Source organism: Mustela nigripes, chromosome 7 (genome assembly GCF_022355385.1).
Source record: "Mustela nigripes isolate SB6536 chromosome 7, MUSNIG.SB6536, whole genome shotgun sequence".
In the NCBI taxonomy this organism is placed as follows: domain Eukaryota; kingdom Metazoa; phylum Chordata; class Mammalia; order Carnivora; family Mustelidae; genus Mustela; species Mustela nigripes.
Genome location: NC_081563.1, coordinates 113,457,912 through 113,478,070, shown reverse-complemented (window position 1 = coordinate 113,478,070; position 20,159 = coordinate 113,457,912). Strand labels below are relative to the sequence as shown.

The window sequence follows — 20,159 nt, the reverse complement described above, 5'->3', positions numbered from 1 at the left end:
CTCTCGTACCTCTTGAAGTCTGTACTGTGCGGATCAATAGATTCCTTACTCAAAAATAAATCAGATTAAGATTTCTTGACCAACCGCCACAGACAGCTAAGGGCTGTTCAAGAAGACTGTGAAGTCTGGTTATCTTGACTTCTGGAGACGGTCCTCCTGCCTCCCCCCCTGCCCCCCCATTCCCGTCCCACAGCCCCACCCCCTTCAGGGCAGAGGGCAGCACCTGTGACATCTGGGCCTCTGCCAAGTCTAGGAGAGGGGCCGCCTCTGACCTCTGATGTCCCTAGTCCTCACCCAACCCCCCATCACCATTCTTCAGCTGGGAACATCTTTTATTTAAAAATACTTTTTTATTTTAAACCCACCAATTCTCTCTCTCTCTTACACACACACACACACACACACACATCCCCACACTCATTCACAGATATGCACACATCCTCTGTCACCAACAGTCTTTGTTTTTCCAAAAGTTCAGCCTTGTCTCTGACCGGCCAGGGCTGGGGCTGGCTGGCTGGGTCCTCATAGCTCTCTGGGGTGCAGTGGAGATGTCCCAGGGAGCCTGCCCACAGGGTCATGGGCCCAGACCATTGTCTCCTGGTCCCAACACGAAAGAGGTTTGCATTGGGCTCCTGGGGTCTTCTCCCCTGTTTAACCAGTGGCTGGCCTCTGGCCTTCTTCTCCAGGGTCCTGCTTGGAACAAATGCCACAGGGGTCTAGGCTCATCTCCGCGGCACTCGGAGGGGGGTCACCCCCCTCACCTTCAAGCAGCTGCCCCCCAGGTCACGGCGGCCGCCCTGCAAGAGGAAAGAGAAAGTTCGGTCAGGTCACCGTGAACACTGGAACTAACCTGTGTGTCCAGCAACAGGGGACTTGATAAATAAATCACGGCCGCACAATGAAGTTCTCCACAGCAGAACGCCAAAGGGAGTCTTTGTGACTGACAGGGAATGATGGAGAGACAACTGCATTTAAGGACAAAGGCAAGAACTGAGTGAATGTTCCTGTGTGCTGAGACGTCTGGAGAGAAGGGCACATGGGAAATTGCTAACAGGTTTCCTCAGAGGACAGGGATTTCATGGGGGACAAGGCATGATGGGTGGGAAGGAGGTTTTCTCTCTTTCGTTCTTTCTTTTTAATGCGATGTACTTTTTTACTCTTTTTGTTTCTTGTAATTTCATTTTATGTAATTTGTTACTTTTTTTTTTTAAAAAACCCAATACATTTTAAATAATATTAAATGGTAAAACAAATGAACTCCACAGTGGTCCTCCTAACTGCCTGATTGTATGCCCAGTGGCTTACGCATCAACGTTCCAAAGTAGACTGTGGATTTCTAGCCTCCCTGCCTTCATTCAGGGCCTTCTCTTTGCCAGGAACACGCACTCTGGTCCTGTCTCCCTGGGAGGTTTCTCTATTCCTGCCATTACCCAGCACTTCCGGGGATATTTCAACTGGGAGAAACTTGGAAGGGGAAGACGGAGTTTCTTTTTGTTCCCCCCTCAGGCTGGGAGCTGAGGGAGGAGTAGAGAAAACGTCCTCACTCCATAATCCTGGTTGTAGCCCTGAGCCCAACATGAGTGGGTGCCAACTACTGCCCCTTGAATCCGTGCTGCTCACTGGGAGATGAGCTCATGGTGGCACCCCTGAAGCCACCTGTCCCTCAGCCCGCAGGGACCATCCCTATCTGGTGATCTGAGGTCTGATGTGGGGCTATCATCCTCGCTGTAAGTCAGTGAGGTCCCAGGCATTAGAGCACCCCTCTGTTGAGGCCTCCAGCCGCTTAAGGCCAAGCCGAGAGGCACCCAGCCAGTTGGTTAAAAAAAAGTTGGGCTAGAAATCCGAGTTGTCTTGCAGTTCTGCCTCCAGGACCTGCTGGTGTCTGAAATCCCACCGTCAATGCTCACCCCACCGAGCCTGGCTAGGAGATGGGGGGACAGGCCTCCTTCTTAGCCATCTAGAGAAATAGCCAACCATCTGGGAGCTCTGCCCCCTGCCCCCTCCGTCCTGGGCCCAGGTTGGGGCAGATCCATCCAGATGTGAGCCCAGCCTCCCTCGAGGCTCTCTGGGCCCAGGGACAACGTGTTCATTCACAGGCAGGGCTATTTTGAGGGCTGAGGCCACAGTCCCAGCAGAGCCCGGGGCTTAGGCTTCTCAGACAAATCTGGCAGGAGTGGCTGAGAAGGGGGGACAGGCGTGGGGGGGAGGGGGTGTAGTGTTGGGGGATTAAAAAACCCGCCTCCCACTCTTTCACGACCTCAGGGACAGGGGGAGCCATCTCTCAGCCAAGTCTGGCAGTCATCAGGAGACCCCAGTCTCATGCTAATGCTGGGACTATTGGCCTCCCTGAGATTGTGTCCTCATCTACAAAATGGGGTCGAAATGATTCTGCTGCCATCCCAGGGTGCAGGCTGTTGCAGACGCAGCTGTGAAAGAGGCTTGCAGACAGCCAAACGCACTTAGAAGGGACCCTGACCAGGACCCCACTTCTCTGTCCCCGAGAAAGTCAGTGCCCAGGGTTCTGGGAAGCTGAGTAGGGCTTGAGTGAAATGGATCCAGGCTTCAATCCCTGCTCTGCCATGGACTACCCATGGGCAGGTGACTTCACCGCACTGAGCCTGTCTCCCTGTGTGTAAAGCAAAGTCACAGTGACGATCATACGCATTCAGCTAGTTAAAGCCCTTAGTACCGTGTCAGACACACAGATAAAGCATTCAAGTAGATATTCACAAGTATCATTATCGGCATCAGCCAGTGAGGGTACCTCCTTGCCTCCCCCCCACCCTCTGTGCCCCTCTCTGTGCCTGAACTGTGTACGCCAGCTGGGCGGCGGGGGTGCTTTCCAAGATGATCCTACCCACCCCCAACTCCGGGTGACAAAGGGGGAAACAGTAGAGACAAGAACCCTCCTTCCGTCTCCCACTTGCTATTTCTAAAGAACCACACTTGACCCCTCCTTAGACAGAAAGATCCTACAGAGAGCCTGGTGGTCCCTTGTGACCCCGTCCTCAGACTAGCCATGTGGGAGGGAGGGGGTGGCTCAGAGTTAAGCAGCAGAATCTGGGCCTTGGAGCTCTCTGGCCCCCTGAGCTCAGAAGGGGGACCCTGCAGTGGCTCCATGAGAGTCCATTTTCTTTCAGTTGAGCCTTCGAGGGGCCAGAGCTGGCCAGGATCGCCCCTCTTGCCTATTCCCAGAGGAGCCTGTGGGGGAAAGCATGGCTTCTGCAGCCAAATTTGGCTAGGTTCTTGGTCCTGTAACAGATCGCGGGGAAACAGCCAGACCCAGGCGAATAAATCCCTATGATCCACAGGACAGGCTGAACCCAGCAGAGAAGGCCCCCCACCCTGCCCCGCTGCAAGTGTGGGTGCATAGCAGATGTGACTTCTCCCGCAGGCCTGCGGTTATAACTCGCCAGCCCCCTGCCCTCCCTCCCCAATAACCTTTCCCACTTCCCAATCAGGCAGGCTTGAGTTCAAACCCTCACTCCATCATGGACAGCGTCTCTAAGCAGGTGGGGGCCACCAGAGCACCTCTGCCACTAAGGGGTTTTAATGGGTGATGAGTGCTTAGCCCAGGAAATCAGTGCCCATCACGACTGCCTCCCCTCTGTGCTCTACCACCTTCAACGTCTTTCCCCTTCCTTCTCTATATCATGTTTTCTGACGCCAACTCTTGGGGTGCCCTGCTCCTAGAACACTTTTCCGTATCCACTCATCTGTCTGCCTGTTCCCAAGCATGTGTCAGGAATTCAGCCCCTAGCTGGGAGCTTCCTCTGGGCTCCCACAGTCTCTTGGTGCTCTGCCTTCCCACCAGGAGACTGTGGCCTCCCTGTCTTCATCCCCATTCCCTTGCCCTGGCCCTGGGAATTCATGACTGTGGGTGGGGCCCCACGACCTGCTTCTCTGGGAATGTTCTCAGAGCCAACAAAAGACAGCTATTGGGTAGATAAGGTTGGCTGAACTGAAGGAACAGGTGAAGGGCAGTCCGAGGGTTATCACCAAGGGCCCGGCCAGCCCTCTGCATCCCAGGCCAGGTACATGAAGGCCCACATGGCTTTCCCACACCACCTGGAACACCAGCCGGGGCCCACAGCTGGGAGTTGGCAGGGTACAAGTCAGGCAGAGCCTGAGACGACTGAGTCAGGGAATCTGAAGCAGCCATGGGGGTGAGAGGCCAGGCTGGGAGTCTGATGAGTCAGAAGAAGACAGTCTGGGGCCAGGACACATGGGCTTCCCCAGGACAGAGTGAAGCAGGGGGCCTAGAGCGGCTATAAGAACCAAAGAGTGGGGAACTCAGAGTCTGACTCTAATTCTCTGTGCCCTTTCACTTTCCAAAAGGCTGTGGTTCAGTCAGGGGATCCCCCAGTCTCACTACCTCCATATGTAAATGCTAGCTGCTGGAATCCAAAGCTTTCACGCAGACCAGCTTCCCTACTGTAGGAGAAGGCTAGGACAAGAGAGGGAAAGGTAGGGGATGAAGCAAGCTCCTTGGGGCCTAAGCAGGAGAAGAAACTTCCAACCAGGAGAGCTCCCTTTCAACCTCTGCAGTTACTCAGCCCCCTCCGCCCCCTACCAGGCTGGTTCTCATCCTTCTGTGGGGGGACACACCACAGGAGCTCAGCTCCAGCTCCATCCAGCTGACTCAATGGTGACCTCGCCCCCACTCTCTATCCCTTTTGTGAAGACCCCCTTCTTCACTCCTACTGCTCATTAGCTGGCCATCTCAGATTTTTAGTTGGAGGTACGTGTTTCCTCTTCTCAGTCTCCTGCCTTTGGGTCAAGTCTTAGGATGGCGGACAATTATTTTACTGGTGGGGGAAGTTCATGGCAAACGTGGACCAGCAAGCAACAAAACCTGCGTTGTGGCTTCCCAGGTGAGCAAATGCGGGCATGCGATCACACCCCCCTGAGCCTCAGATCCTCATCTGTGATAAAATGGGCAGAATAACTACCTGCCTGGGAGTTCTCGTGAGGGTCAAAGAGGAGGAGGAATGCAGCTCGCACCTGGGAAGCGCTTAATAAAATGATGGCCTTTCTAACTACTCACGCTCTTTCCCCAGCACACCTTCAGTTAAAGGGGTGCCCTTCAAGGAGCCATCTCCGTTTTCTGGGCTTTCCCGCACCACTTCTGTTTGGGGGACTTTGAGCGAGTGGTTCTGTTCCACATCAAACCCTGGGCTTGGAGCGCCGCAGCCCCCGACAAACTTCCTGTCTCTTCCCCCTCTCTTCGTTGGGGTCTCCGCTCCTCTTCTGCTTCCCTAGGAGGCCCCGTTCCCCGCTAACCCCCGACCCGCGGCTACAGTCCTGGGGCTCCGTGCACTCACCCCTTTGCGCTGGTTGCTGAGGCAGAAGGTGCAGATGGAGCGCGGCTGGCGGCCGCCGTCGGGGGCGGCGGGGACCGCGCTCTTGGCACTGCCGGCCGCACGGAAGCACGGCTGCCCGTCGTCGGCAGCGTCGCCCAGCAGCAGCACGTTGGCCAGGTGCGCGATGTAGCTGGACGCCAGGCGTAGCGTCTCGATCTTGGACAGCTTGCGGTCCACCGGCTCGGTGGGGATAAGCGTGCGCAGCGCTGTGAAGGCCGTGTTCACGCTCTGTGTGCGGTCCCGCTCCCGCGCGTTGGCCGCCTGCCGCTGTCGCACCACCACCACAGGACCCGCGCCGCCGCCGCCGCCGCTCGCCCGCCGCCCGCCCCCGGGGCCCGGGCCGCGCCGCGCCGCCTCCAGCCCCTCGCAGCAGCCAAACGACTGGTCGGACGCGTCGCTCTCGCTGCGGTTCTCCTCGTCCTCGCTTAGCAGCCGCACGTCCGGGTACAGCACGTGCGCGCCGACGGGGCGCAGCAGCGCGAACGCCATCGGCTCGGGGCCGCGTCTCTCCGTGCGCCGCGTCTCAGCGTCTGCCGCGCCCCGCCGTGCGCTCTCGCGCGCTCCCACGGCCCCGCCGGCCGCCGCCTTATAGCCGGGGAGGGGCCAATCACGAGGCCGCCCCGGCGGGGGCGGAGGCCGCCGCCCTGGCCAATGGGGAGGCGCCCTTCGCGCTCCGGCCAATGGCGAAGCGCCCACCGCCCCCGTTCCCCAGGTTGAAAGCAGCCCGGGAGCCAAGCCGCCCGCCCTGAAGGCTCTAGGCAGCGCAAGCGAGCGGGGCAAGTGTCTGGGGAGTTTGGTTGCGTGGGGAGGGGGGGGGTGTCTGGGTGGCTGGGATGGGGTGTGCCCAGGTCTGGACTCTTTATCTTTGGTCTAGACCCGCAGAGAGACTCTCAAGGCTTGTTTCCTCGTTCGGTAAGAGGGTTGCAGAGAAACCAGCTCGGGGTTTTCCCGCCCCCACGTTCTGATACTGTGGTTTTGCAGCTTTCTTGTGTGTAAGAGCTGGGGAAGGGGGCTGTTGGCATGACAGATTCCCGGGTTCCTCCCGTTCTGATTCAGCAGGTTTGGAACGGGACCAAACCCAGGAATCTGCATTAGGATGGTGTCCATGGAGAGCACTTAAGAGAAACACTAATCTTTCCAAATAAGGATTACACAGTGTCACATCCTCAACGGCAAACTTAAAAAAAAAAAAAAGCGGTGGTGGGGGTGGGGGACAAGGACAGCACAACAAACCAGTACTTCATTCATTCATTTATTCATCCAACAAATATTTCTTGGGTGTCTGCGTTGTCAGGAATGGTTTTAGGTCTGTGAATAGAAAGGTGACAAACTCTTTGCCCTCATGGAAATCGACATTTTGGTTGAGGCCTTACTGTGTGCTGGCCACCATGCTGAGGGCTATACTGATCTTTACTACTCCTTGTTGACGTTGTGGGGGAGTATCCCCGATTTACAGATCAGAGAGCTCTAGCCATCAGTCTTACAAGAGGTGAGTGGAGGCTTTAGCCACAGCCTGTTTGACTTCACCATCACCCGTGGCCTACTAACCCTCACCACCAATAAAACACAGATTACTTTCCTGTAATCTCCACAATCCCACTCTGGCTCCAAATCCATGCCCCTCTCTTTCCTCGGAATGGCACAGAGAGAGAGAGAGAGAGAGAGAGAAAGGTGTGACTGTCTTTCCTTGTTGCCTTCCTTCCTTTCTTCCTTCCTTAGGGAAACCTTAGATTGTTGAGTCTGACATGTTCTCTTTCTTGGGGGCCCTGGGAAGAATTACTGAGCTGTTGATGGCGGCTGGGGTCTCCACGCTGTGCCCCCTTCCCAGCTCCATCCTGGGGAATGGTCCAACCTGTACCCTTAGGATTTGAAAATAACTCTCTTCAACCTGAATGCATCTATGTGGTAGAGAGGGCACAGGGACTGAAGGCAAAGGGTTTCTAGATGGGTTTTTGGCTTGTTTTCCTTTCTGGGCCTCAGGTTTTTTGAAGATGACTCCCAGTTCTGCCACACTCCTTTCCTGGCTTCTCCTACCCAGGGCAGAATGGGGGAAGGGAGCTAGAGGGTTTCCCTTGGCTGTCGGGAGAGCAGCCCCTGAGGTCTTCAAGCCCCAGGGTCTGTGGGAATTTCTGTTCCCACACCTGGCTCCCCCACCCCTCCTCATTTGACCGTGACCCCAGCCAGGCTGGGCTTTGGGGAAGAGGAGAAGGAGCCTGCGCAGGCCCCCTCCCCACAGGGCTAGTCCCACGCAGCCCCAGGCCAGGCTGCTGCTTCCTGAGCCGATGAGTTATTACCGGGAGATTTCCTTCCCTGTCGGCGCCTCCTCACAGGGGCTCTGGGCTCCCTTCACTTTCGCTTTCTCCCCCTTCTCCCCCTCTCTTCTGCTCTCAGTCCTCAGGCAGCTTGAAATTCCTCTGTCCGGCCCCCTCCTCATTCCAGCTCCAGGTTGGAGAAGCCAAACAGGGCATGAACTGGGCCCGGAAGCCGGGGAGGGCTTACTTGCTAGGCTCATTCATTCACTCGCTCCTCAGGCAGGCTTTGACTCTGGGGACCCTGGGAGTAAAATAAAACCATGAATGAGACTGAGTTAGGCCTTCAGAAAGCGAGCTGTAAACAAAGAACTCCAGGACAATGTGATGGGAGCCATAAGCCTGCCTCCTAGAGCCCGGGTCCAGCCCAGGAGTAGCTGCCTCGTGGAGTTCGGTTTCCTGCTCTGAAAACTGGGGATAATATTAGCACCCCTCCCTAGGGCTAGTGATGGTTCCAAGAATGCATGCCGGTTAAGCCGTGGCCTGGCACCTATCGAGAACTCAACACATAAGAGGAGTTTGTGCTGAATCTCTTAGAGGCTGGCTGCAGGTGGAGGAGAGAGCCATGGCCAGCAAAGACTGAGCAGCTTTGACTCTGTTCCCAGTCGCATCCCTGGGAGTGGGCATGGGGCTCCTTGCCACATTCTTAGCTCACCCACGCGAGGGGCTCAACTCCTTCCATCCCTTGTCCTCTGTCTCTGCTCCACCCACACTTCTTCCTCACTGCCTGTGGAGCCCACATCTGCTGTGCACCCACCTGGATACCCCCTAGCTTAGTCCCTCACTTTCTTCCTGTCTTCCCTTAAATCTCACCTCCTCAGGGAGGCCTTCCCCCACCATGGCCCCTACCCCCTCATCCCTGCTAGCACCCCCACAGCTCTCCCTCTCCACTTCATCTTGCTTTCCTTCTTTCCATGCACCTGTTACTGCTTCTCTTCCTTCATCTGCAAATATTAATTGAGCACCTACTATGTGCCAGGCACAGTTCTGGGTCTGGGGCATACAGCAGTGAATGTACTACGTAATTAGCTGGCTCCCTCCGCTGGAACATAAGCGTCATGGGGCAAGGGCACGGTATTTTGCTCATCTCATCTCCTCTCTATCACAACCTTCCAAGGTAGGTATTGTTATTATTCCCAATTTACAGATGAAGACCCCCAAGGTCCCAAGAGCGGGGAGTGACTTTCTTGATTGAGGTTGCTCTGTGGGCCAAGGGGATCTCAGGTTGGTCATACTCTTCCCCAGCCACAGGGCCTCTCTGGCAGCCCAGAGATGTGGGAGGTCTGAGAAGGAGTCTGTCTGGTAAGAGGAGGAGAGTCTTTTTTTTTTTAAGATTTTATTTATTTATTTGACAGAGAGATAGAAAGTACAAGTAGGCAGAGAGGCAGGCAGAGGAGAGGGAGAAGCAGTTTCCCCAATCATCAGGGATCCCAATGTGTGCCTGGATCCCAGGACCCCAGGATCACAATCCCGGGTAGCCTCTTAACTGACTGAGGCACCAGAAACCCCTAAATGCAGCTTCATGGTGAAGCCCGCTTTGCTGCTCTCCTGCCTTGGTGCAATCTGGCTTGTTGATCACACTGTATCCTGACTTCTCTCCCTTTGTCGCTGATTCCTCACTCTCCTTTCCTTCCCCACACAGGACACCCACTCTAATATATTTTTTTAAAGACTTAATTTTTTTTTTTTTTTAAGAGCAGTATTAGGTTTACAACAGAATTGAGAAGGCACAGAGCTTTCCCCTCTTCCCTTTGCCCTGCCGCAAATAACCTCCCCATTATCAGTGCCACTTGCCAGAGTGGTGCATCTGTGACAATTAATGAACCTACATTGACCTATCATTATCATCTAGAGACCATAGGTGACTTTGGGATTCGCTCCTGCTGTTGTACAGTCTGTGGGTTTGGGCAAATGTTTATAATGACATCATTATCTTACCATCATTATGGTCTCATACTGACCATTTTCATTGTCCTAAAATTCCTCTATACCCTGCCTGTTCATCTACATTGCATGCCTGCCACTGCTGATCTTTTAATCATCTCTATAGTTTTGCCTTTTCTAGAATGTCATATAGTTGGGATCATACAGTACATAGCCATGTCAGATTGACTTCTTTCTCTTAGAAATATGCATTTAAGTTTCCTCCATGTCTTTTTGTGGCTTGAAGATGCATTTTTAAAGCATTGAATAATATTCCATTGTCTGGATGTATCACACTTATTTGGCCATCCACCTACTGGAGAAATCTTGGCTGCTTCCAAAGTTTGGTTATTATGAATAAGGCTGCTGTAAGCATTGTGTGCAGGTTTTTGTGCAAACATAAATTTTCCACTCCTTTGGAGCATGATTGTTGGATTGTATGATTTGCTTTCTTATTGTTGAATTTTACGAGTTCTTTGAATATGTTGTATAACAGTCCTTAATTGGATGTGTCTTTTGCAAATATTTTCTTCCAGTCTGGGGCATGTCTTGTCATTCTCTTGACAATGTATTCCATACAGAAGAAGCTTTTGATTTTAATGAAGTCCAGCTTCAAAGAACTTTCCCGTTCTTTCTTTGATGGATCTTGTCTTTGGGGTTGGATCTAAAAGTCTTTACCACATACAAGGTCATCTAGGTTTTCTCCTATGCTGTCTTCTAGGTATTTTATAGTCTTGTGTTTTACATTTAGGTCTGTGATCCATTTTGAGTTAAATTTTGTGAAAAGTGTAAGGTCTGTGTCTAGATTCATGTTTTTGCTAATGGATGCCCAGAGTCCAGTTGTTCCAACAACATTTGTTGAAGGGACCATCTTTACTTCATCATATTGCCTTTGATCCTTGTCCAAGGTCAGTTGGCTATAATTATGAGGGTCTATTTCTGGGCTCTCCATTCTGTTCAGTTGATCTTTTTGTCGATTATGATGCCATTACAATGCTGTGTTGATAACTGTAGTTTTCTCGTGAGTCTTGAAGTTGGATAGAATCAGTCTCCAGCTTTGTTCTTCTCCTTCAATATTGTGTTGGCTCCTCTGGGTCCACTAAATATTGGCGATGTGTGTCTTTGAATCTGCCTATGTCCTCATAAACTATGTGGGGCTGATTCATGTGAGTGGGTTATTAATGAACACAAATGGTAGTTTCTATAGATCTGTTTGGTAGGTTGGTTTGTTTACTTGACACTGTGCTCTGTGGGCTGACTCTAACTCAAGTGCACTCCTTCTAACCGCTGCTTAGTATGTATAGTGTATATGCACCTACCAGGCCTCCTTTTCCATTGCCTTTAGTGATGGATCCTATGGTCGCCTCTGACTTGTGCGTCTCTAAGCACAGCTGTGATGGACCTCTGGTGCATGACTCTCACAGACTCCTGTGTGTGTTTCTCTGGGATAGACACCCAAGGACAGGATTTTGGGGGCAGAGATAATGTACACACTTAGCATAAGCTCTCTCTGACTGTGCTCTGGGATGGCTTCTCCAGTCCACATGCCCAGTGGGCTTGAGGCACCCTCATGTCATCCCTGGCACTTGAAATGATCTGATTTCCTGTTTTAATCTGCATTTCTCTATGATGACAGAGAAATGGGTTTTTTCCATCTTGCCTCCTCCACTAGACTGTGAGTTTTCCAGGGCATGGGGTGGAGCCTAGTATCCTAGGCCAGAGCTTGGCACACTGTGGGCAATGAGGAATACTTGTTGAGTGAATGAAGACATGAAAAGGCTGGTGCCCAACCTCCCACCCCTACTCTGTACCTAGATGGTATAGAGTACCATCTGTCTCTATCTTGTATACCATCTATCTATCTATCTATCTATCTATCTTGGGCATAGATAAGAGACGCAGCAGAAGGACAAAGTCCCACACATTAATCTGCTTGGAGAAGAAGACTCATGAAAGTATTTATTGAGGGCCTTGTTTGGGTCAAGAACTCATCGACCTATTACTTGCCATCTCAAGTTCAGTCAGGCGAGATGAAAATATTTTTCTCTGTCACATTCAAAGTGTTTACAGATCCTGCACTCTGTGCTGTGGTATCTGGGCTGGAAGAGGGCCCACCATGACCCTTGTCTCTCGGTATTTGCACCCTTGTGCAGACCCTTCCCCCAACGAATCACTTCTGGCTTGTGTGACCAAAAGAACCTGGCAGAAGAGATAGTAGCTGATAAAAGCATTGAGCTTCTGCCTCAATCTCTTGAATCACCCACTCTGGGGACAGCAACCACCCCGTGATGAGGATATACTGGTTATCCTGTGGAGAGGTCCCCCAGCTTGAAGGCAGCACCAGCTGGCCAGCCCTGTGGGTGAGCCTCCTTGGGTGTGGGTCCTGAATTCCCAACCCAAAGGAACTGTTAGAAAGAGCAAAGATAAGAAAGAAAGGCACAGATAGATAAAGATAATGAATAATGATTGATGTCGTAAGCCCCTAAGTTTAGTGTCTTTTGTTGTGTCACCTTAGACAACTAAAGCAGGTGGTGTCAGGGACCCAGGCTCTGTCTATCTTTTTGTTCCATCGTATGTGGCCTCTACCCTCTAAGTTGTCTCAGACCAAAATGGCTGCAGGGGGGGTTCTGTTGGCAAAAAGGAGAAAGAAGAGGAAGAAGGAAGGGCATGCTTCACCCTTTAAGGACACTTGTCAGGGAGTTATAATCACACTTCTACTTTTGTTCCCTTGATCAGACCTTGTTATGGGCCCTTACGCTACTGAAAAGGAGGCTGGGAAATGTAGTCTTCACTGCAGGTGGCCACACGGCCACTGAATACTGGGTTTCTATTAGGGGAAAAGAGTGGAAGACTGGATACCAGGAAACAACCAGGAATGTCTGCCATCATGTGGTTGAGTCTGCAGACAGGGAGCCTGACTGCTTGGGTTTACCTCTCTGCTTTCCAAAGCTGTATGACCCTGAACATTTGACTGAGTTTCTCTGTGCCTCAGTTTCCTCATCTGTAAAACAAGGATCCCCCTAGAGTCTGTCTGCGGAGGGTGGCTGTGAGGAAAGGGGAGCCATCCTGGCACACAGTGTGTGGTGTGTAAGTGCTAACTGTTATCATTAGTTCATCTTTACAAGTGTTTTCCCAAGGTTACACGGTTGCTAAGTGAGGGATGCAGAATTTGGTGTGATAGCAATTGACCCCAAGATCCAGGTCAGTACCTGGCATGTAACAAGCATCCAGAAATATCTGTTGCATGAGTGTGTTAAACATTTAGACTGCCCTTAAACAGGTTTTGTTCTGTTGTTCTGTTCAGGCTACTGAGAAAGTTCCATTGACCTCAGTCATGGGGTTCCTCTGGCTGGTTTCTTCAATTCCACTACCAGAACTCAGTCCCTCAAGGACCCTCCAGGCCATCATTTTCAAGAGAGAATTCCTGGGAGCTATTGTTCTGGAAGGTGCCCAGAATTCCATGATTTAAAAGTCTGGGGAGCTGCATTTGGCATCCCCCTTCTAGAGAGTTGTAGCACTTTTACATGTTAAAGGCTCTGAGAAATCCTGCAGTGAATCAGCTTATCAGTCTGCATTCTGATCTTCATTTTCTAGTCTCATTTGACCATAGACCCTCCTACCAAACCCCCCACCCCCACCCCCACCCCAAGCCAGACGCCTAACAGAGAATATAGTTTGGCAGACGCCTCTCCGCCTGTTATCAGGCTGTTATCAGTGATATCCACTGCAGTGTGAGTGAGTATCCTCCTCTTTCTTGAGAGCATGTCTCCTAGGAGTGAGGGGGGAGTGAGTAGGGGGCACTGGTTACCAGGCAGAGCGGAGTTAAGAGGGGGACCTCCAGGCATTTTCCCAGAACACTACTCTCTAAGGGACACTAAAATGTTATTGGAAATGTAACATGTTGGGGAGAAAAAATGTGTTTCCTGCCATTTCTGTAAAGGGAAGTGTAGTGAAAATTGAAACATAATAATAATAATTAATTTTTTTGTTGGATTGCTATATGCCAGGTACACTCTTCTAAGTACTTGGGTATATTTTCTCTCTCCATTTTTTTTAAGGAGTGGGGGAAGAGGAAGAGGGAGAGAGAGAACCTCAAGCAGACTCCACACCCAGTGCAGAGCCTAACACAGAGCTCCATCTCATAACTCTGAGATCACGACCTGAGCCAAAATCAAGAGTCAGACACTGAACAAACGAGCCACCCAGGTGCCCCATTTTCTCATTTAACCCTCAGAACAGTCCCATGCACTAAGTATTATGAATATTCCCATTTTACAGTGGGGTAAACTAAGGAACAGAGACGTTAAGGAACTTGCCTAAGGTCACACAGCTAAGGAGTGGACAGGAATTTTTTGATTAGCTGCTTGTGGTGAGAATGAGGAGGTAAGAGCTGCACTTCAGGGTAGTTTAAGCCCAAATGCTCCCAAAACTCTGTTCTAGGGAGAAAGGACCTGCTAGCTGAGCTACTCTGATTTTGTTGAGTAGGGGATGCAGGTTTGAGGCCAGAATGAGTTGTTCAATAATCGAAGGGAAGCTGATGCATCATGGGTGCCCTCCTTCAGTTCCATCCCTCCAAAGAAATGTTGGGCAGATGCTTAAAGACCATGAGATTGAAGGAAGTGCTGAATAATTTAGCTTTCCCAGGTCCCTACAGGCTGAGGTTGGCCCTCACACCAGTGCCAGGTGACAGTCACCAAGACATGTCAAAGAGCAAGATGATGTTAAAAGAAACCAGCATTTAAGGAGTCTTTTGAAAATTCAAGGAGGGCTGTTGAAAATCCTTAAGGCCAGGTGTTGGGGGCAGGGGCTGCATCCTAAAGCAGTAGCTGACTGTGCCCTTGGCAATTCTCCTCCCCTCTGCAAGCGAGATAGTGGGGGAGGGACAAGTTGGAGAGTGACACTGGTCGATCATATTACCCCCATTCCAGGTTTGGTTGCTCAGCCCAGACAATAGGATTTCATAGAAGAACAAGATCAGAAACCTAGAGCAGGCTGGTAAGCCTTCCTGGATCAAGCCAAGGGGGTCTTGGCTACCTTACATAGAGACCCCATGATGAAGATGTGTTTTGGTCTATCCTCAGAGGTCAGTGGTGATGCTTGCACAGCAGGTGCATTTGCAGGATGCTTTCCTAGGTTGAATGCAAACACTGCTATATGCTTATATGATATCCAACCCCTCCCTCCATCCCTCAGCAGAACCCTCATTTGTTCAGGAAAGCAGTGGGTCTAGCTATAAATATTCCCCTTCTTCACCTTCCATGCAGCTGGGACAGCCATGTGGCTCATTCTGGCCAATGAGATAAAGATAAAAGTTCCTAGGGAAAGGTCTTTTTCCTTACATGAAATTACAGAGTGTCCTGAGAAGGTTGGCCAGTTACTTTCAGTCTCTTCCTGCCTGGAATGGAGATGCGATTCCTGGAGGTAGAGCAGCCAACTTGGTGCCATGAGGACAATAGTCACATGCTAAAGATGGCAGAATGGCTGAGTCCTTGATGATTCCTTTGAGAAGCCACACTAGTCCCTAACTTCTTGAAAAATAATAATTTAAAAAACACTCTTATTTGGTGAAGCCCCTATATATTGGTTTTTGTTTTGTTACATGCAGCCAAATACATAATCAACACACCCAGATCTCATAAGGAATAATGTCCGTAACACTACCATCTATAGTGCACTGTGTGCCAGGCACTGAACAAAGTGCTCCAGACCCCTTGTTTCATTTCATCCTCACCATCCTACAAGCAGGGGGCTGTAACTGGCAGCATGTTACAGGAAGGGACATAAGGGCTCCGAGGAATTAAGAAACTTGCCCCAAGATGGCCCAGCTAGGGGAGCAGCAGGCTCAAGAATTGGACTCGAGGGGCGCCTGGGTGGCTCAGTGGGTTAAGCCTCTGCCTTCAGCCCGGGTCATGATCTCAGGGTCCTGGGATCGAGCCCTGCATTGGGCTTTCTGCTCGGCAGGGAGCCTGCTTCCCCCCTCTCTCTCTGCCTACTTGTGATCTCTCTCTCTCTGTCTGTCAAATAAAAAAAAAAAAAAAAGAATTGGAGCCGAGTCTCTAATTTTCTGAAGTCTGTATTAATAGCTATAGTGGCTTAAAAATACGACCTCCAATCTTCCCATCAGGAGCTGGGGTCTACGTCCTCTCTCCTTGAGTCTGAGCAGGCTTGTGACTGCTTCGAACTTGTGACTGTTGAACTTGGCAGAAGTGACTTTCGAAGTGACCTGGGACTTCTGAAGCTGGGTCATACAAGGTGATGCACTGGAACCCACTTTTGCTTGGCGCTCAGAGTTGCCATGTGACAAGTTCAAATGCCCTGAGACCACCATGCCATGAGGAAGCCCAGGCCACATGGAGGGCTACACAAAGTTGCCTCTGATGGCTTGTACTCTTCTTCCCGTCCTCCCAGCCCAGGGGAGAGATATGTGAGGAAAGATGCTTTCATAGGACCCCAGCCCCAGCTGGTGGGTCTTCCCAGTTGAAGTGCAGTACACTTCAGGAAGCAGAGACAGGCCTTTCCTGCTGTGCCCATTATGACGAATCCTGATTTACAGAATCCGTAAGCATAAGAAAATGGTTGTTTTAAGACACCAAGCTGTAGGGTAAATTGTCCCACAGCAATACTAGTTGTAACTGTAGCTCACCGCAGCGCCTTCCAAATATCTTCACATCTGAAAATACCCAAAGCCTGAAAGTACAGTCGATTTTTGATTATCTGCCGTAATTATATTCTGTAAAGTCACCGCAAAGACTGAATTAGCAGTTAACGGAATGACAGCTCCTAAGGGGGAAATACAGGGTGAGGATTCTTTGAGCCTCAGGTCATCATATTTTCATTAACTGATCAATACTTCCCCAGGTTTCTGTTGAAGGACACCTTATTTAATATATACTGTTGATTCATTAACCTTGAATCCTGGATACCAGGTAACTCATGCCCGAGCAAAGCTTATTTAACATGTGTCTTTTCTTCCTAAGGCACATTACAGCTTTCTGGAGCTTACGAACACTAGTCAGCGTTTTAGGACTATTACTGGGGACATTTTATTTTTATTTATTTATTTATTTATTTTTAAAGATTTTATTTATTCATTTGACAGAGATCACGAGTAGGCAGAGAGGCAGGCAGAGAGAGAGAGAGAGAGGAGGAAGCAGGCTCCTGCTGAGCAGACAGCCCGATGCGGGACTCGATCCCAGGACCCCGAGATCATGACCCGAGCCGAAGGCAGCGGCTCAACCCACTGAGCCACCCAGGCGCCCATACTGGGGACATTTTAGATAGCAAAATCTCCAACAAAAAGCCCATGGGTGTGTAAAGTGGGGCACTAAGTAGACCACAGAAACGGACCCCCATTTACAACTATGAGAGTGGACACAAGAAGACAGAAGGACAGCTTGACCCACCTCAGCTGGGAACGTGTATCCAGAGGTTCAGGGAAAGAATGGAAGCACTGGGAGTATTTGTTTGTGAATTACACATACATTTCGGTGAGTAGGCAGATTCCTTAATACAGAGTCTTTGAATAATAAGGGTTAACGGTATTATTTAATACGTTCAGGGCTTGCAATCCTGGTTAATAACCAGAGGAAGTGAGAGGCATGGAGCAGATAAAGGGGGCACCCCAAGTGCCTTGCTTTTGTCATTTGTGAAATGTGAGCGATGACTCCTACCCCATCCGGTTTGCGGAGGGAGGGAGTGATAGCAGTAACATCGGCTATTACTTATGGAGGGCTCCATGCTGAACACTTGACATGCCTGTTCTCATTAACTCCTCACCACAGTCCTTATGAGACAGATCCCACTATTAAGCCCATTTTACAGATGAGGAAACACAACCCCAGCCAGGTCAAGGGACTTTGCCCCACATTTTATAAACTAGACCAGATGAAGCTGGATCCCATTTCTGTCTGAGTCCCACGCGCATGTCCTTTCCCACACTGCTCCAGACTGCGCCAGAGCCCCTGTTTACAAGACACCTGGCACAGAGTGTGTTCAAAGTATGCTGATGACCCTAAACTAGGATCTGGGGCCTTTGAGGCAGTTCTGTAAAGGGAGAGGGGAGGCCGAGCCCTAGGCAGGGTGGGTGGGGGGCAGAGTAGGAGCCATGGGGAAGGAAGGAGCCTGCGTGGTAGCAAGGCAGGGCAAGGAGCTAGGAGGATCTTGAATCAGACCCCGTGCTCCCCTCCCACAGAGGGTTAAAGCAGCCCAGGCTCCTTCCGGCTGAGCGGAAATCAGATTTTGAGAGCTGAGCAGAGCTCCAGAGGGATGTTTTTCTTCTCCATTTGTCTGCTGTGGCTGGCCCATAAAATCTACCGGAACTCCATGCTGAACTGAGGAATTCCTGCTGAACGGCAACATGGAGAAAGCAGGCAGGGGGCGCGGGGGCGGGGGGAGCCCTTATCAGTGGCAGAGACCACTCCATCTTCAAGACTCCACCTCTGGGTCAGGGGATCCCCTCTGGAGGCCTCACAGGCTTTCAAGGAAGAAGGACATCCCTTCCCCCCAAGTGAACTTGGGAGGTAAGGAGTGAGTCCAGGCAGGGAGGGGTCTGGCCATGGCAGGTCAGTCAGTAGGGTACGGTTCAGATCTTCTCCTTCTACACTTGGTGAGGCTGGCCAAGTCTCTTCCCGTTTCCTCCTCTGAGAGCCCACGGGGCTGAAATGAGATGACCACCATCTGTAATTTCCTAGTCAGAGCTGACTGACAGTTTGAGGCTTTTTTCTATCTATCAGCTCCCTTGCATGCACTTCCTCCCCTGAAGGCAGAGCCATTATCACCACTCCGATTTTACAGTAAACTGAGGCACAGAGAGGTGAGGTGGCTAGCCCAATGTTGCTCACTCTGAAGGGGCAGGGCAGGCTTCAAATCCAGACAGCTGGTGCCAGAACCCATCTCTCAAGTGTTCGTCCTTCCGCCTCCCAACGGGAGTGACCCCAGTTCTCCATGTCCTCAGGTGCCCTCTCCCGTTTCTCTTGGTTGATCCCTCACTCTTTAAGACTCAGCTCACGCAATTTTTCCTCCAGGAAGCCTGTCCTGAGCAGCCAAGCCTGACTGGGTCTCCTCTCTGGCTGTACATGCCTGGAAGGTGACTGTTTTGGTTAGTGGGCTGTGAGCCCCCAGGTGACCAGAACCACTTCTAATCCTTCCCTGTGCCTCCTGCATCAGCCAACAAAGGAAACTTTGTATTTGCCTTGAAGATCCTATGTGCTGGGAACAGTTTTGGAATGTGGCCCCACTGAGAGGCAGGGTCCACGTGCCTTCCACTTGAGTCTGGGTGGACTTGGGACCGTGTTTATCCCGGGAGGTTGGCGGAAGTGATTCTCCGTGACTTCCAGTGCTGGGTCGTAACAGGTGGTGCAGCTTCACCTTGTCCCCCGGAACACCTGTTCTTGGAGCCCTGAGATCCTGTGAAAGAAGTCCAAGCACTCTGAGACCACCATCCTGTGAGGAAGCCCAGGCCACCCCAACAGGTCCCAGGTGATCCTAGTCCAGCAGTCTCCAGAGGATTCCTGTTCGTGGCTATTGATTCACATCTAACCTTGGAATCTTCCAACGGAGGCTCAGGACCCTGAGCCCTGAGTAGAGACCAGCCATCCCCACCACACTTGGTCTGAAGTCATGAGCATCGTAAAATGGTTGTTGCGTTAAGTTGCTGAGTTTTGAGGTAGTTTGTTACACAGTCACACTAACTGGAACACTACTACCACCCAGGGCAGACCACCTTCATTTCTTCCCAGGATTATTGCAGTGGTCTCCTCACAGGGCTTCTTGATCTCTCCGTCTCCTCGCATCTCAATCTCCTGGTTCCTCCACAGCGTGTCCTTTGACCCAGCAGTTAGAAAAGTCTTGCAATGCACAGATCAGACAATGTCCTTCTTCTGGACCAAATCTTCCCTTGGCTCCCAGTTCACTCTGAGTAAAAGCCAGATCCTTATGATGACCCACATAGGACCTGCCCTCCCAGCCACCCCATCACCCCTCTGTCCTCTCTCCCGCCCTCTCCTCTTACTGACGCCTCTCCAGCCACACTGGTCTCCTTGCTACTCTTCATACACCAGACACTCTGCCTCAGGACCCTTGCACTTGCTGTGGATGGAACACTCTTCCTCTTGGTATTGCCTGGTTCACTGCCTCATCTTGTTCCAGTTCCTGCTTGGATATCACCTTCTCAGTGCCCTGTTTAACCGCATGAGCCCTCCTCCTCACTCTCAAACCAGTTGCCTTGCTTTATTTTTTATTTTGCCATGGCCCTTATTACTGTCTAACACCCTGTATACTTTACTTAGTGTATTTATTATTTATTGTCCCTTCCCTGCTGCAGAGTAGCAACACTGCAGGGCAGGGATCACTGTTTATTCTCAAATGTAACCCCAAGTGCCTAAAATAGCACCTGACATTCAATGATGCTTTGCTGAATGAATGAGCTACAGGAGCCCAAATGTGGGGATGTCCAGGTGGGGAGGCAGATGGGAGTCAGGAAAAAGCAGGAGTGGAGAGGCTGGGTTGAGCCAGTGCACCAGGGCTGGAAGACATTCCATGGAAGTGACAGCTTGCTCACCACCAA

At 51.1% G+C, this 20,159-nt stretch overlaps 1 protein-coding gene across 1 annotated transcript; it reads right to left on the bottom strand.

Annotated features, from left to right (window-relative positions):
- Positions 1-336: 336 nt before the first annotated feature.
- Positions 337-5,952, bottom strand: TCF15 (transcription factor 15). Its single transcript, XM_059407934.1, has 2 exons — positions 5,325-5,952; positions 337-797 (listed from the first exon to the last, which is right to left on the bottom strand). The coding sequence occupies exons 1-2, from the start codon at positions 5,850-5,852 to the stop codon at positions 723-725; spliced, it is 603 nt and encodes a 200-aa protein (XP_059263917.1). The 5' UTR covers positions 5,853-5,952; the 3' UTR covers positions 337-722.
- Between the last annotated feature and the right edge of the window lie 14,207 nt (positions 5,953-20,159).

Bases quoted from the DNA above. Each gene is read 5' to 3' on its own strand.
- TCF15 (XM_059407934.1), bottom strand. From the start codon at position 5,852: ATGGCGTTCGCGCTGCTGCGCCCCGTCGGCGCGCACGTGCTGTACCCG. The intron at 798-5,324 runs GTGAGTGCACGG...TTCCTCTTGCAG, and splicing joins TCAGCAACCAGCGCAAAGGG to GGCGGCCGCCGTGACCTGGG.